Source organism: Populus trichocarpa, chromosome 1 (genome assembly GCF_000002775.5).
Source record: "Populus trichocarpa isolate Nisqually-1 chromosome 1, P.trichocarpa_v4.1, whole genome shotgun sequence".
Classification (NCBI taxonomy): Eukaryota; Viridiplantae; Streptophyta; class Magnoliopsida; order Malpighiales; family Salicaceae; genus Populus; species Populus trichocarpa.
The window spans coordinates 5724802-5740185 of NC_037285.2; the positions used below are offsets into that span (position 1 = coordinate 5724802).

Below are 15384 nucleotides of genomic sequence, written 5' to 3' on the forward strand. Positions count from 1 at the left end.
AAAATTTAGTAGTTATCATGCTGATTTTGATACTTATGTGAGAAAAAAAAACAGCTGGATCTTCATTAGAAATACCAGATTGAAGCTAGGCTCAAGATCTGCTGGTAGAATAAAATTTGAAGTGTGAGATTCGTATCTCCAATCTTTTGTTGTCAAAGCTCTAAACGAGTTCCCTTCCAAATGGAGAAAGGAATAGAAGCAAAACCCAAAAATTTGATAACTCACTAGAATATCTGACATATCTTGAGGAAGAATTAAAACTACGGATTTTGTGTTTGATTTTTCTTCTCTATTTCACAATTTTTCAATATTGTTGAGGATACAATAAATTTTAGTTAAAATATCAATATCAGAGTGGGGAAACCAATGAGAATATCTCGTTGTACAGGTACAGGATTGTCGGGATATTTTGGCTCCTATAAAGCTGTTTCAAGTCGTTTTTTCACCAATAATCGCCACAAGAACAAGTTCCATCCTTGAAATGATGGAACCGCCTCGCATCTCTTAGGATGATTTCTCTGTCTTCTATCTTTGAGATAAACTTAGAAGCAGTATGGCAGTCATTGCAAACTCTAAGGTTCTTGGCAACTCTAATAGTAGTTCCAGGAGGAGTGTTGAGTATGCCAAAAGCTATTGCCAGTTTCTCACTGTGCCCACAAAGTATAGTTTCTTTCTCCTCCTCGTCAATATCGTGGAGTACACAAGCAGTATCAGGCACATAACCCTCCTTTTTCAACCTTTCTGACAAGGTCTCCAGAAAATCGTGGAGCTTCTCACTTTGTGGGTGTGACAAATCCCCAGCCAAAAACTTATGCACCTCATCACCATACTCAATCCAACTGCAACCAGGTTCTTTCTTCACACCCATTGCCTTCATCCTCCTCCTAAGATTCATTGCTTTATCCCAAAGTCCAGCAGATGAATATATATTAGAGAGTAGAACGTAGTGGCTAGCCACATCAGGTTGCAACTGAAGGAGATTTTCAGCTGCAATTTCCCCAATTTCAATGTTATGGTAGATCCTACATGCTCCGAGCAAGCTACTCCATGCTCCAACTTTGTCAAATCCAGAAGGCATGGTATTGACAAGTCCATATGCTTCCTCCACTTTACCTGCTCGACCAACCAAGTCCACAATACAAGCATAGTGATCAGGTGCAGGTTCAATCCCATGTTCGTTTTTCATTTTATGGAACAAGCTCAGGCCCTCATCCACCATCCCTGAGTGACTACATGAGGCAAACAATGCTATGAAAGTAACTTCAGTAGGCTTTACTTCCCCACCTTTGGCTCCTTCCGCCACCATATCTTCAAATAGCTCCAATGATTCCTTTCCTTTCCCATGCATCCCATAAGCCATGATAATTACATTCCAGGTTATGACATTTCTAATAGGCATTTGATCAAATACTCTTCTAGCTAAATTTAAGCAGCCACATTTTGCATACATGTCAACTAATGCACTTCCAACAGTGACTTGTGATGCTAACAAATTTCTAATGGCATAAGCATGGATTTCTTTCCCCTTTGCTAAAGCTGATAGGGAAGCACAACCAGGAAGGACTGTCATCAGAGTTATTGAGTTAGGTTTGAAAGGAACTTGTTTTTCGTCATTGTAATCACCATCATACGTGGACTTTTCTTCTATTCTTTGCATTTCATGAAGCAGAAGAAGTGCATCACTAGAGCGTCCACAAATCACATAACTAGTGATAATTGTATTCCAAGAAACTATATCTCTATCCTCCATGCTATCAAATATTCTTTTTGAAGTTTTTATGTCCCCCATCCTAGAGTACATATCTATTAGAGCATTTTGCACATATCTATTTGTCTCCAAACCCCTCTTTATTACATATCCATGTATACCTTCTTTTCTTGAAATTCCTTCACAGCGCACATAAGCAGGCACGATACTTGACATTGTGGTTGCATTTGAATAAAGTCCAGCAGCAGCTTCCATTTCAATGAAGAGCATCAATGCTTTCTCATCGTGCTCACTTTGTGCATAACCAGCAATCATAGCATTCCAAAGACCAATTTTCCTGTCCAAGACACTATCGAAAACTAGACGTCCACTTTCAACCTGTCCACAATTGCAATACATGTCAACTAATGCACTACCCACGAAAGAATTCTCGATCACGTCATCAGTTCTCAATGCATAAGCATGAATTTCTTTCCCAGTTCTTAACAGGTCCAAGTGGGAGCAAGCAGGAAGAACACTCGCAAAAGTGACCCCATCTGGTTTAACTCCCTCAAGAACCATAAGCCGCAAGAACATTAACGCTTCCATAAACCGCTCATTTTGCGAAAATGAACTTATCATGCTGTTCCAAGTAACCAAATCACGGTCCTCAAACAATACTAGTAAACTTTTTGCATCATCAAGTCTTCCTAGTTTAGCATACATAGCCATCAAAGCATTGTTTGAAAATGTTCTCCAATGACCCTTTCTAAAACAACACCCATGAATTTGCTTGCCAAGCCACAAGCCATCGCGTTTGCGCAAATTAGAACAAGCAAGCGCCATACTCACCAAAGTAAACGAACTAGGCTCGAATCCCTCCATCAACATCAATCTGAACGCCTTTATTGCAACCTCCCATTCTTCAAACCGACACAACGCAGAAATAATTGAATTCCAAGAAACCTGGTCTCTCTCAGTAATTCTGTCAAACACTTTATAGGCATCACCTAAACCTCCGCACTTACCATACATATTCACAAGGGTATTATCTATAGTCACAGACGAGAACGACCCGTACCCGAATTTGAAAACATGGGCATGAATCTGTTTCCCTAAATACAATTCCTGAATCCCTGCCACGGCCTTCAAGACTGCCGGGAAGGCAAAGTTATCAGGCGAAACACCCGAACCAATCATTTCAATGTACGTAGAAATGGCTTCACGGAATAGATTAGAGCGGGATCTGGAGCGAAGGGATTCAATCCATGAGGCTTGAGAGTGTGATATGGAAATGGGTTTTGGAGAAGAAGAGGAAATGGGTTTTGGAGAAGAAGAGGAAATGGGAGGCTTTGTAGGCTGCTGGTGGGAAGGAAGAGAGGTTGACGGACTGAAAGGAAGAGAGATTGGGGAAAGAGGGTGCTGAGTGTAGGTGGACATTTGGTAGTTATTTCAGTTAAGGAAGAAGAGTTTGGAGGTTTTTCAAGATTTTCTCTTACATGACTCCGAGGCATTCGTATGCTAATCCGAACTGCTGAGGATTGAGGAAGCTGTCCGTCCATAAACCAATCCTATGGTTTCGATTGCGACACGTGACAGCCTGGGTAGGAGATGTTTCTGTTTATTTACTTATAACCTGTTTTTAAGTATTTTTTTAAAAAAAAATTATATTTTTAAATCGATTTAATATATTAATATAAAAAATAACTTAAAAAAAAAAATTACCTTAATATATTTTCAAATAAAAAATACTTTAAAAAATAATTATTACTATATTTTCAAATACCTCTCTACAAACAAAATAAAATAGATGTAATTAGTTACCTACCCTTCTTTTGCCATGGGTTACATAAAAAAAAATTGACAGCAAAAAAAAAATGTGCATGTTTTCAATAGCAAGGAAAGTTATGATTGTAAATTCAAAATTTGAAACGAATGTTTAACAAAATTAACTAAGGCATCAATAAATGTTATATTATTATAATGTTATTTTTAAACCACTTAAATTTGACAAGAGTTTAACTAATATATTCTGGTCAATTTAGTGGTCCAACTATAATATCAAAATACTAAAAAAATTTGAACTTCAAAAATTTATTTTCAACTAATTTTTCATTAAAAAAACACTCTAAGAACCTTAAAAAACCTATTTATAGTTTTAAACTTGAAAAAAATCAGTTTGAAAATACAAAATCAACTTTGTTCCATAAAACTTTTTTTTTTTATAAAAAAAACAAATGATATGTTACAACAAATGTCTATCGTATATAAACCCAGATGCCGACCACGGTGGCTGGAAAATCATGTCCAACTTCTTGAACTTCAAAAACTTATTTTCAACCAAATTTTCATTTAAAAATCACTCTAAAAACCTTAAAAACCTCATATGTAGTCTTAAACTAGAAAAATCGGGTTCCAAATGCAAAATCAACTTTATTCCATAAAAACTTCTGAAACTCCAATTTATTTTTTTAGGCAGGATGAAGGCCAAAGAATACATAAAAGAAAATCAATTAGTCTAAAGGAACTCATTAACATTAAGAACAAAAATCTTTTTGGCTAGAATCTCAGCCAACTGACAACACTTTTTCCTTCATTATTTTTCAACAACTTTTTCTTTTCTCTCTACAATTAGAAACATAAAAATAAGAAAAATAAAGCTTTGAATCAAAATAAAACTTTCCAAGAGTAAGGACTGTAATAGAAGAAAAATGAAAATAGGAGGATCAAAAGGAACTTTGTAGCATTAATTTTAGACTAACCATGTCAATTTGCCATGCTTTACACTTTGGTTCTATATATCTTAATTGTGTTTTTCTATGATAGATCATAAGAAACCAATTACTAAATTGATAAAAAAAAATGCAATCAAAAAAGAAATCGAGATTAATAAAAAAAAAAGTTGTGTGAATCCATTATTAAAGAATACTCTAAAACGCGTGGGGAAAGCACTGTAGTTTTCCCCACGCCTTTTAATTGCACTTATATATTATAATAATAATAATAATAATAATAATAATAATAATATAATAATAATAATAATTATTGTTATATTATTATTATAACTTTTTTTTTGTTTTTAATTTTTTTTTGTTTTTTTTTATGCCTTTATAGGTTTTTTTTTTCTTTTTTCTTTATGTTTTTTTTCTTTTAATGAATTTTTTTTTCTTTAATTTAGTTTGTTAATTTTAAATTTGTTTTTATTTAGTTATCAAACTTTCATAACACGGATCCCGAGTTTGACGGTTGACCTGAAGGCGTGGGGAAAATACTATAGCTTTCCCCACGCCTTTTAATTGTACTTATATATTATTATTATTATTATTATTATAACATATATTTAAAAAAAAATTGTTTTTATTTGTTTTTATTTATTTATTTATTTTGTTTTTTATGCCTTTATGGGGTTTTTTTTTTTTTTGCTTTTTTCTTTGTGTTTTTTTCTTTTAATGAATTTTTTTTGTTTAATTTAGTTTGTTAATGTTAAATTTGTTTTTATTTAGTTATCAGACTTTCATGACACGGATTCCGAGTTGATTGGTTAACCTGGTTTGATGAGTCAACTCGAAATTTTATTTTTTTTGCTTTTTTTCTTTTTAATTAATTTTTTTTCGTTTAGTTTAGTTTGTTAATGTTAAATTTCTTTCTATTTAATTATCAAACTTTCATGACACCCGAGCTTGACATGTTAACCCAGTTAATTATGGGTTAACCCGTCAATTTTTTTTTTCTATTTAGTTATCAAACTTTCATGACGCAAATCTAAGGTTTGACGGGTTAACCCAGTTGATTCAGATTTTTTTTCTTTTTTTTCATTAGTTTTTTTGCTTCCTGTTGGTTTTTTTCATTGTTTTTTCTTTTTAATTAGTCTATTTAATTATCATACTTTTATGACACGACCTTGCAGCCAGACCCACATCCAAGGCTCTTGGGTTCGGTGTTGCAACCAGATTCAATTAAACTTGAGTCATGTAAGTTTAATATTATTATTAATATTATAAATATTACTCTTGGGTCAAGCGTTGCAGCTAGACCAAATGCTCTTGGGTATATCTTTACATAAAGATATAACACTCTTAGATCTTAGCCTTTTTTGATATTTTTTATGCAAGAAAAAAAAATAACTTGTGGCGTATGCCTTTGTTTTTTTTTTTTCCTTTTCCTTTCTAAGCCTTTTACCGTGGACTGCACAGTGCAGTCCACAGTGAAAAAGCTGATGCCTTTAGTTTTTTTTTTGTCTTTTTTTCTTTTTTAATTATTTTTTTAATTTAGTTTCTTAATATTAAATTTTTTCTGTTTAATTATCAGACTTTCATGACATGGGTTAACCTGGTTTGACGGGTTAACCCGGTTGATTCATATTTTTTTTCTTTTTCTTCATTAATTTTTTTTTCTTCCTGTATGTTTTTTTTTCTCTTTGCCTTTTCCTTTTTAATTAATCTTTTTTTTTTTAATTTAGTTCATTAATATTAAATCTTTTTTTCTATTTAGTTATCACATTTTCATGACACGAATCTGAGGTTTGACGGGTTAACCTGATTTGGTGGGTTAACCCAATTGATTCAGATTGTTTTTCTTTTTCCTCATTAGTTTTGTTCTTCCAATTTCATCTTTTAATATTGTATGCAGTCCACGGTGGAAAAAAAGCTGATGCCTTTAGTTTTTTTTCTTTTTTTTCTTTTTTTTTCTTTTTATGCCTTTCACTGTGGACTGCACAGTGCAATTCACGGTGAAAAGGTTGATGCCTTTTTTTTTTCTTTTTAATTAGCTTTTTTTTATTTAGTTTGTTGATATTATATTTTTATTTATTTAGTTATTAGACTTTCATGACACGGATCTCAGATTTGACGGGTTAACCCAGTTGATTCAGATTTTTTTTCTTTTTCTTCATTAGTTTTTTTCTTCATGTTAGTTTTTTTTCTTTGTTTTTTTTTTAATTAATCTATTTAATTATCACACTTTTATGACACGACCTTGCAGCCAGACTCACATCCAAGACTATTAAGTTTGGTATTGCAGTCAGACCCACTTAAACTTGGGTAATTCAAGTTTAATGTTATTATTAATATTATAAATATTACTCTTGGGTCAGGCGTTGCAGTCAAACTCAAGACTCTTGAATATAGCTTTGTAAAAAAACCTAACATTTTTAGATCTTAGCTTTTTTTAATATTTTTATGCAAAAAAATTGACCCGCGGCATCGCGCGGGTCATGTAACTAGTATTTTCCAAACCTTGGGAAATATATATATAGTTTTAATGTTTCTTATATAATAGTCTTGAATCCACACATTTAACACAATTTAAATATTAGAGGATACGATTTTTTTTTGATTTTTTGTTCGTGAATGCTACAATGAACGTGCTGTTTACAACCCTAGCATGAATGACCGAGAAAACCCTCGAAACTCTCTGTAACAAGACACAAGAGACGTTTCACAAACCTCAAAACCAAAATACCTCCCTTTCAACTCCATGCCCAAATGCCAACCATTCAACACCAACTCCATCCTCAAGGCTCTCAACAACTTGTTTTCGTTCCCAAGTAAGTTCCTTTCTCTTTCTATGCACTCTAACTTTTCAGCTCATGCCATTCCATCCACCAAAACTATTGAAACTGAACCCCTAAACCACACTCAACACTGTAACACCACTGACCAAGAAAATGGCATTGAACCTGACCCCCCAATATCTGATAAGATATTCAAGTCGGGCCCCAAAATGGGTTCTTACAGGTTGGGTGATTCAACCTTTTATTCCCTCATTAATAACTATGCAAATCTGGGCGATTTTAAGTCTTTGGAGAAGGTTTTGGATCGAATGAAGTGCGAAAAGAGAGTGATTTTTGAGAAATGTTTCATTGTTATCTTTAAGGCTTATGGGAAAGCTCATTTACCTGAAAAAGCTGTTGACTTGTTTGATAGAATGGCTTGTGAATTTGAGTGTAAAAGAACTGGAAAGTCGTTTAATTCGGTTCTTAATGTGATTATACAAGAGGGTTTGTTTCATCGTGCTTTAGAGTTTTATAATCATGTTATCGGTGCCAAAGGTGTCAGTATATCCCCTAATGTACTTACTTTTAATTTGGTTATTAAGGCAATGTGTAAGGTGGGATTAGTTGATGATGCGATCCAGGTGTTTAGAGACATGACGATTAGGAAATGTGAGCCTGATGTGTACACTTATTGTACATTGATGGATGGACTGTGCAAGGCGGATAGGATTGATGAGGCAGTTTCGCTGTTGGATGAGATGCAAATTGATGGTTGTTTTCCTAGTCCTGTTACGTTCAATGTGTTAATCAACGGTTTGTGTAAGAAGGGTGATTTATCACGGGCCGCGAAGCTTGTAGACAACATGTTTCTTAAAGGATGTATTCCTAATGAAGTAACTTATAACACACTTATTCATGGTTTGTGTCTGAAAGGGAAGCTGGAAAAGGCAATTAGTCTTTTGGATCGGATGGTATCGAGTAAATGTGTGCCTAATGTGGTCACATATGGGACAATCATTAATGGACTTGTTAAGCAAGGAAGAGCTCTTGATGGGGCTTGTGTATTAGCTTTGATGGAGGAAAGGGGGTATTGTGTTAATGAGTATGTTTACTCAACACTAATTAGTGGGTTGTTTAAAGAGGGGAAATCTCAAGAGGCAATGCATTTGTTCAAGGAGATGACAGTAAAAGGATATGAGCTCAACACCATTGTATATAGTGCTGTTATTGATGGTTTATGCCGGGATGGAAAGCCAGATGATGCGGTGGAAGTTCTTTCTGAGATGACTAATAAGGGCTGCACACCTAATGCATACACCTGTAGCTCGCTGATGAAGGGATTCTTTGAGGCGGGTAATAGCCATAGAGCTGTTGAAGTGTGGAAAGACATGGCAAAGCATAATTTTACTCAGAATGAGGTTTGTTACAGTGTACTCATTCATGGGTTATGCAAGGATGGGAAAGTCAAGGAGGCTATGATGGTGTGGACACAGATGTTGGGCAAAGGATGTAAGCCTGATGTTGTGGCTTACAGTTCAATGATTAATGGCCTTTCCATTGCTGGCTTAGTAGAAGATGCTATGCAACTTTATAATGAGATGCTTTGTCAGGGACCTGATTCTCAACCAGATGTGGTCACATATAACATACTATTGAATACATTGTGCAAGCAGAGTAGCATCTCTCGTGCCATTGATCTTTTAAATAGCATGCTGGATCGGGGATGTGATCCCGACTTGGTTACATGCACCATATTCTTGAGAATGTTGAGAGAGAAGCTGGACCCACCTCAGGATGGGAGGGAGTTTCTAGATGAGCTTGTGGTTCGTCTTTTAAAGCGACAGAGAGTTTTAGGTGCATCTAAAATTGTAGAAGTGATGCTGCAAAAGCTTTTGCCACCAAAACACTCTACTTGGGCACGAGTTGTCGAAAATCTTTGTAAACCTAAGAAGGTTCAAGCGGTCATTCAGAAGTGTTGGAGCATCCTGTATTAATGATTCATTGGTATGCTTATTACTGCTATCTTACTTCAACCTGAATTGAATATGATATATTTTTTTTTAATTTGGCTATCAAACCTTAGGTATTCTAATTCTGATTGTAGTTTTACAATATATGCTTCTGCATGCATGTGTGTGAGCGTGTTGAATGCATGAACATTCATGAGCATTTAATACTAACCTATTTTCTTGCTAACAGGGTTCTCTGTGACGTTGTTGTGAAGCTCATATGATCATAATGAACCTCTAGCTTATAGAGCATAGACTTCTGTCACAATTATATGGAGTGTGTGACCAGGGCAGGTGTTGGTTAATACGAATTTGAAACGAACTGTTGGAGAAGTTGAGTACATTGTGTTTGAGGTACGTAACTATATGTTTCTTCAAATATGTTTTTATTTATTTAGTTTTTTCTTCTTCTAGTAAGTGCTTTTGGTTCTTGTCAATATTCATAATGTACAAGTTGGTCTACTGGGGAGGGAGGGGTTGGGGAATGCATCCTTCAAAGAAAAGGAAAGAAAAATTAAGATAATAGAGTTTGCCAATCCCTTTGAATTTCAGCTAGGAAACACCACTGGAAGTCCCTGAATGCAGTACCCTGAGTATAGGCCAAAACACCTTATCTCATTGTTGTTTCCCTTGAAAGCGAAAAAATCCATGAAAAATTCAGAGTTCTGCTCCAACCACATCCGCCAAAGAACTTCAAATACAGTGTATCTCTACAGGGGCTTATGATTGTTCTTTGTCCCAAAACCTGGAAAAGACATTAGTGAAAGGTCCTATACTTGATCAGAGATCACCAACATCCCTGACAAACTGAGGAAAGATGTGCTACATATCCCTAGCGCTTGGACAGTGCAAAAAGAATTGCTCTGTGTCTGTCACATTATTATTTTTGTATAACACACATATTAGTAGAAAATTACATTATATGGCCTGTTTCAAGCAGATATCATTGCTATTAGTTCTATGGTCTGCATCATCCAAGTGAAGGCCTTGACTTCATATAAAAGTTTGGTTTTCCATATACAAGTGCCCAGAGGGAAACAAAGGCAAGCCGAGCCTAAGTGATGAAAAAACAAAAAAAAAATTACCGGAATATTACCAAAACTCTGTTATGAGGTCTTGAAAAAAAATAAAAATTGGGGAGTGGAAGCAACAAAATGAAATCCTATAACATGAGTTGAGGAGTAGAAGCCAACAAATTAAATCCTCCCATTTGGGTTTTCAGAAACATGGCAGCCACCATATTACCCCTGCCATGTTGAAGAGAAAAGGTGGCAACAACCAAACTAGGGTGGCCATAAATATGGGGAAATACAACGGAGAAAGAATACACCTGTATCCACTGTTCATTCTATTAGATAATATCTAAACCGGTAGCTAATTAAAATTTCATTAGAGGAAATTGCTGAGGATACCTGTGAAAGAACTTAAAGGACTCCAGTTTGGCATTTGAGCCACTTGATTGAAGACCAGACTTACAATTAATTACCACTCCCGCTTAGCTGCAAAAAATCTCCTTTTTTCCCGATTAAGAGCCACAGTAAACCTTCTAACTGACCAAAAGGATCCTATAATTTTCAGTTCTCCGAAACATTAAATGTTTGGCATAATCTAACCGTCTAGCTACTATTACAAGAATCTTGAACAAAGGCATATAATAATGACAAATGAGGGTAGGCCACCCCAAAAGAGAAAAATGCACTTTTCTTCCAATTGTTTCTGCAGCTAATAGAAAATTAATATGACATAGATATTCTTTGCAAAGGTTTTGTGCTTAGTTTAAAAGCCACCATAGATTTGAATATCATTTGGTCTCCTGATGAGTGACATTTGGCCCAGGAAGCTTGGTTTTAAATCAAAAGCTCTTTGGAAGCGTATGCGAATATTTTAATTTTGGAGATAGATAATCACCGGAGACAGGTTGTTGGTTTGAGCACTGAGAGAACTGGATGAATGTTTAAAGTGGCAGGTATTATGGTTTCTCCCGTAAACATCTAGAAAGACTTTCATAGTTGCTAATATGTATCTAAATTTTATGGATTTTGATATTGAAGTTAGGGAGACCCTTCTCCAGCATCAGGAGATCATATTTCATGGTGGGTTGTTGGGTGCTTTATGCAAGTGCAATGAAGATAATGTTTAACCAACCTTTACTGTTTGGCTTTGTTCCAGAGGAGGTGCAGTCTTTTGTGTTCTTGAACTTTTGGAACTGTTTTGATGATGCTTAGGATGGTGCTTGTGCTGCTGATAAATAGCTGGAATAGAAGATTTGGGGAGACAAATTAGTCATAAGATTTGGGAAATCTTGAGGTGGTTGAATGGAAGTATGGCTTTTCTGAGGGCCTGGAGCTTCCTTTTCATAGGATTGAACCTCCAATCTTGGGATCTTTTTCTCCAGCATTGGAGGCTTTTCCCTGAATATCGATTTTCCTGAAGTTTTGGAGCTGTCAGAAGCTATTTTTATTTCTTGTCCTTTTTTCGCTCTCATCATTTTGTGGTTAACGTACTTTCTTTGGCTCTTTTGTCTATACTTACAGATGCTGGCTATTTACTCTCACTTCTGATTATTTTTTTAATGCTCATCGTTAGAAATATGGGTTTTCCAATTTTATTTTTGTATGCTAGTGTGCCTTTTAATCACTGTTTGTGGAAATGTTCAAGAGTGTTTTGTCTTCCTTGTCTTCTTTTTATCCTCTCATGGTTACCTGCTCTCTCTTATGTAATGCCCTTAAGCTGGTTAGTTTTCTCTTGCTTTTATTTATTTCATACCCATCATCAAACAAAATAAGACTTCTCCAAGGATAGTTTTTACCCTAGTGCCCTTTTAATAGTTGCATACAGAATATGCTTTTAGTGAGAAATTTGTGCTTTCTGTTTGCTTTCTTGTGTTCAGTTTGGTCACTTAGAATACTGAATAGAAAAGCCTGAAATTGAAGATTTCCAATCTCTTGTAAGTGGATAGAAATATGAAATCTAGGGCATTACAAGACAAGGCACAGGGAAATATTTTGGAGGATATGTGATTTGCAAGCCACATTGCTGCTTTTTATCTGAAAGTTGATACATTAAAATGTTGTCAGTTATCTTTGATGAGCTCAAGATGTCATAATTTTAAATTGTAGTTGCAGGACTGAGACTTTGCAGGTGTTACATAATGATTGCGGCTATGGTTGTCATGAATCATTTGTAATTCTTAATAAATTTTAGCGTGCATGCTTCTTTAATAGTTTCACAATATATGTACAATAATAACACTTCTAGTAGCTAAATATCATATAAGCAATACATTACAACTATCAAAAGAGTGAAAAAGTGTGAAACCATGAACTTGAAATGCAAAAAATCATATTAGTATTTAGCAAGTAGACTGTTATCGACCCATTATTTTGACAATAATAGCCTATAATAGCCGTTACCGGACATTACATGAGAACATTATGGCCTTTTTTCTTGTGAATTGCCATTAACAGCTCTATGACATCGAGTGATGGTAATGGGGCTCTCTGTTTCCGTATGGCTGTTAAATTTATGCAAGATGGGGCAACGATGCCAGTTATTTTACAGGTTAGGTCTGAAATAATTCTGCATAGATGTTGCTCTGCTCTGTTATTCTTATCTTATTCAAAATAAACATGATCGTTTATATACTAATATCAGGACGCATAATATTTGCTTTGGTAACTTAAGGATGAAGAAGATGATTTTAAGCTCCTTCTCTTGCAATCTTATCTTCATATTTCTTCTGTTGATTCTGCCTTGTGATGCAGATGAGCCATATTATTAGTATGGAGACCAAAGAAGACATGGTAAATTAGCATTACCACTGTACAAATACCAAATCTTTCAAAAGCCTTCGCACCCAAAGATCCCATTAGAAAGATGTTTATTGCATTTGACAGGGATGGAAGCCATGGAACAAGTGGAACCCCAAACCTTTGACTTTCTCTGTTGATGTAACATCATGGATAATCCAATAGTCCTCAAGAACCAAAAAGGAACGATTACAGCATATCCAACCTAACCATTGGGATTCAATCCCCTGTAAGCAGAAATTCCCATGGACGAAGCAATAATGATTAGCAGGAAGAAGACCAACTTCAAGAGGTTTATTTGTGGTGTGATTTCTCTGACATAGTATCTCCTCACAAGTAATGCAGCAGCCATCATCATGAAGATAAATAGGGTGCTTACTGACAAAAAAATTACCAAGACATCCAGGCTTGAGAAAAAAGCAATGAGAGCACTTGAAATGGTGATAAGAAGTGTTGCATTTATTGGTGTTCTTGTCTTTGGTTGGACAAGAGCAAACCATGGAGGGATCATGTGGGCTCGTGCAATATGAGTAGTACACTGCTTGTCCAGGCGCCTGGTCATCCCCTTGAGGGCTCCAAGTGCTACCAGGTACTTAGCCCAGTTCATTCCTACACTCTGAAATGCAACAGAGTAAGGCACGTCCGGGTCATCTCTTTCTATTTTTGTATCATACTTGGTGAAAGTGCCATTAAGCAGTATATAACGGTAATGATTGACATGGATCCAAGTACTCCTAACAGTATGTGTCTTGATGGGTTCCTTGTTTCTTCTGCCATGGTGGCTATATTGTCAAAGCCTCCATAAGCAAAGTAAACAATTGCAGCTGCTTGGAATATCCCTTTCACCCCAAAAGGCAAAAATGGTTTCAGATTGGATGTATTGGCATGAGCAAACCTGCAATCTTGACAAATAAAATTACAGCAGTATTGAGTGCCGTTGCTATCCAATTGAACACTGAAGTTTCCCTGGTGCTGGTCATTGCAATTGTTGCAGCAATCACCAAAACTCGAACTGAAATTGGATCCAGGAGATTGAAACCTTCAGCTAGATTTGAATGGATGCGTAAAGAGTTGGAAGGACTGTCCAGAAGACTTGTGAAGTAAGAAGTCCATGCCCTGGCAACTGCTGCACTGCCCAGGATGCTTTCAAGCAATATGTTCCCTGCAGTTATGAAAGCCACAGAGTCTCCTAATTCAATTCTCAAGTAACCAAATGAACCACCTGCGACTGTGATTTCAACTGCAAATTCTGTGTAACAGAATACAGAGAGCATTGCTGAGACTTCAGAAGCAAAATAGGACAAGACAATGGCAGCTCGAGCATGTATGCAGGCCTCTTGTCCGGTGAGCACAAAAAATACCAGCTCCAATGACAACCAAATCCAAACCAGTTAAGGTCCCACCAAGTGAGGCAGCGTTTCATCTCAGTCTCACTCTGTTTCTGAAGCTCCGCAATTTCATTGGCATCATCTGAACAGCTGATGAGATTTTCCTTGAACTGGAAACATGTCTGTGACAATGCTGAATGGTAGTTGCCCCAGCTTTGGAAGGACTCTTCTGGGAAGAAGTCTTGTTTGCTAAATGTCCAATAACTTTTATGTTGAGTCTCACCACCAATTTCTCCCATGGAACCCATAACTATATTCTCGTGTGTCCTGCGGCACTTAGTGGAGTAAACCGCAGATGATAAAGTTAAGCTTTTATGGAGACTGTTATCTTGTAAAGTAGTTTTCTTAATATATATATATAAGAATAATGAAGTAGTTTTTTGATTTTTCATGCAAAGTGTTTTCCAATCTTTTAGACCAGAAAACACTTTCTTCTATCTAAAACTTATGTTTTTCTTTGACTAGAAAGGGAATTCAGCTTACTAATTTTTTACATTATAGCTAATAGTTTTCTGCAATGTAGCTAAACATGTGAAAGTTTAGAGTGCTTTTCAAAAAAACACTTTTTAACAAACAAACAAGTTCCAAGTGAACTTATGGTGTATAGATTCTACCCTCAATTAGCGGTCATGCAATCTAAGATTATGAGATACCTGAGCAGCAGTAGATGACTTGTCTGGTCTAATATTAGGTGGCTCTTGGTTTTAGGCGTTCATAACTAAGAATTGCTTGAAACTACTTGAAAGCCATATTTGTAATAGGAATGGATTCTTGATTTGCTATTAAATGTGAAGATTCCATCTCCATCTCCATCTCTTCTCAAATCTACATGTATTTATGTGCGTGAAACAACTTTCAAGAAATGCGGGGCCAATAAGTAAAATCTTCATAAAATCAAGTAACGAATTGCTTTACAGGCATGGAATAAAAAAATGATATTTTCCAGCTGAGATGATCCTTTCATCAATTGTGTTGAACATTGCCTGATTACAAATCT

The 15384-nt window shown here is 35.7% G+C and overlaps 2 protein-coding genes and 1 pseudogene across 18 annotated transcripts; 1 reads left to right on the forward strand and 2 right to left on the reverse strand.

The window, feature by feature from the left end:
- Positions 1-254: 254 nt before the first annotated feature.
- LOC7477787 (pentatricopeptide repeat-containing protein At3g57430, chloroplastic) lies at positions 255-3264 on the reverse strand. Its single transcript, XM_002299351.4, has one exon. It carries the CDS (start codon positions 3125-3127, stop codon positions 443-445), a length of 2685 nt encoding a protein of 894 aa, XP_002299387.4. The 5' UTR covers positions 3128-3264; the 3' UTR covers positions 255-442.
- Positions 3265-7042: 3778 nt separating this feature from the next.
- LOC7491468 (pentatricopeptide repeat-containing protein At4g20090) lies at positions 7043-14778 on the forward strand. Of its 17 annotated transcripts, none has more exons than XM_052445297.1 (5): positions 7043-9185; positions 9381-9544; positions 11027-12751; positions 12955-12993; positions 13087-14778. In XM_052445297.1, exon 1 carries the CDS (start codon positions 7163-7165, stop codon positions 9173-9175), a length of 2013 nt encoding a protein of 670 aa, XP_052301257.1. In that variant the 5' UTR covers positions 7043-7162; the 3' UTR covers positions 9176-9185; positions 9381-9544; positions 11027-12751; positions 12955-12993; positions 13087-14778. The 17 variants fall into 17 exon arrangements, with proteins under 17 accessions (XP_052301257.1, XP_024444268.2, XP_052301251.1 ...); XM_024588500.2 differs by having other exon boundaries at positions 11027-11156; positions 11242-11283; positions 11360-14778; XM_052445291.1 differs by having other exon boundaries at positions 11027-12993.
- On the reverse strand, positions 12919-14635 carry LOC18094480 (cationic amino acid transporter 5-like; annotated as a pseudogene).
- Positions 14779-15384: the final 606 nt, after the last annotated feature.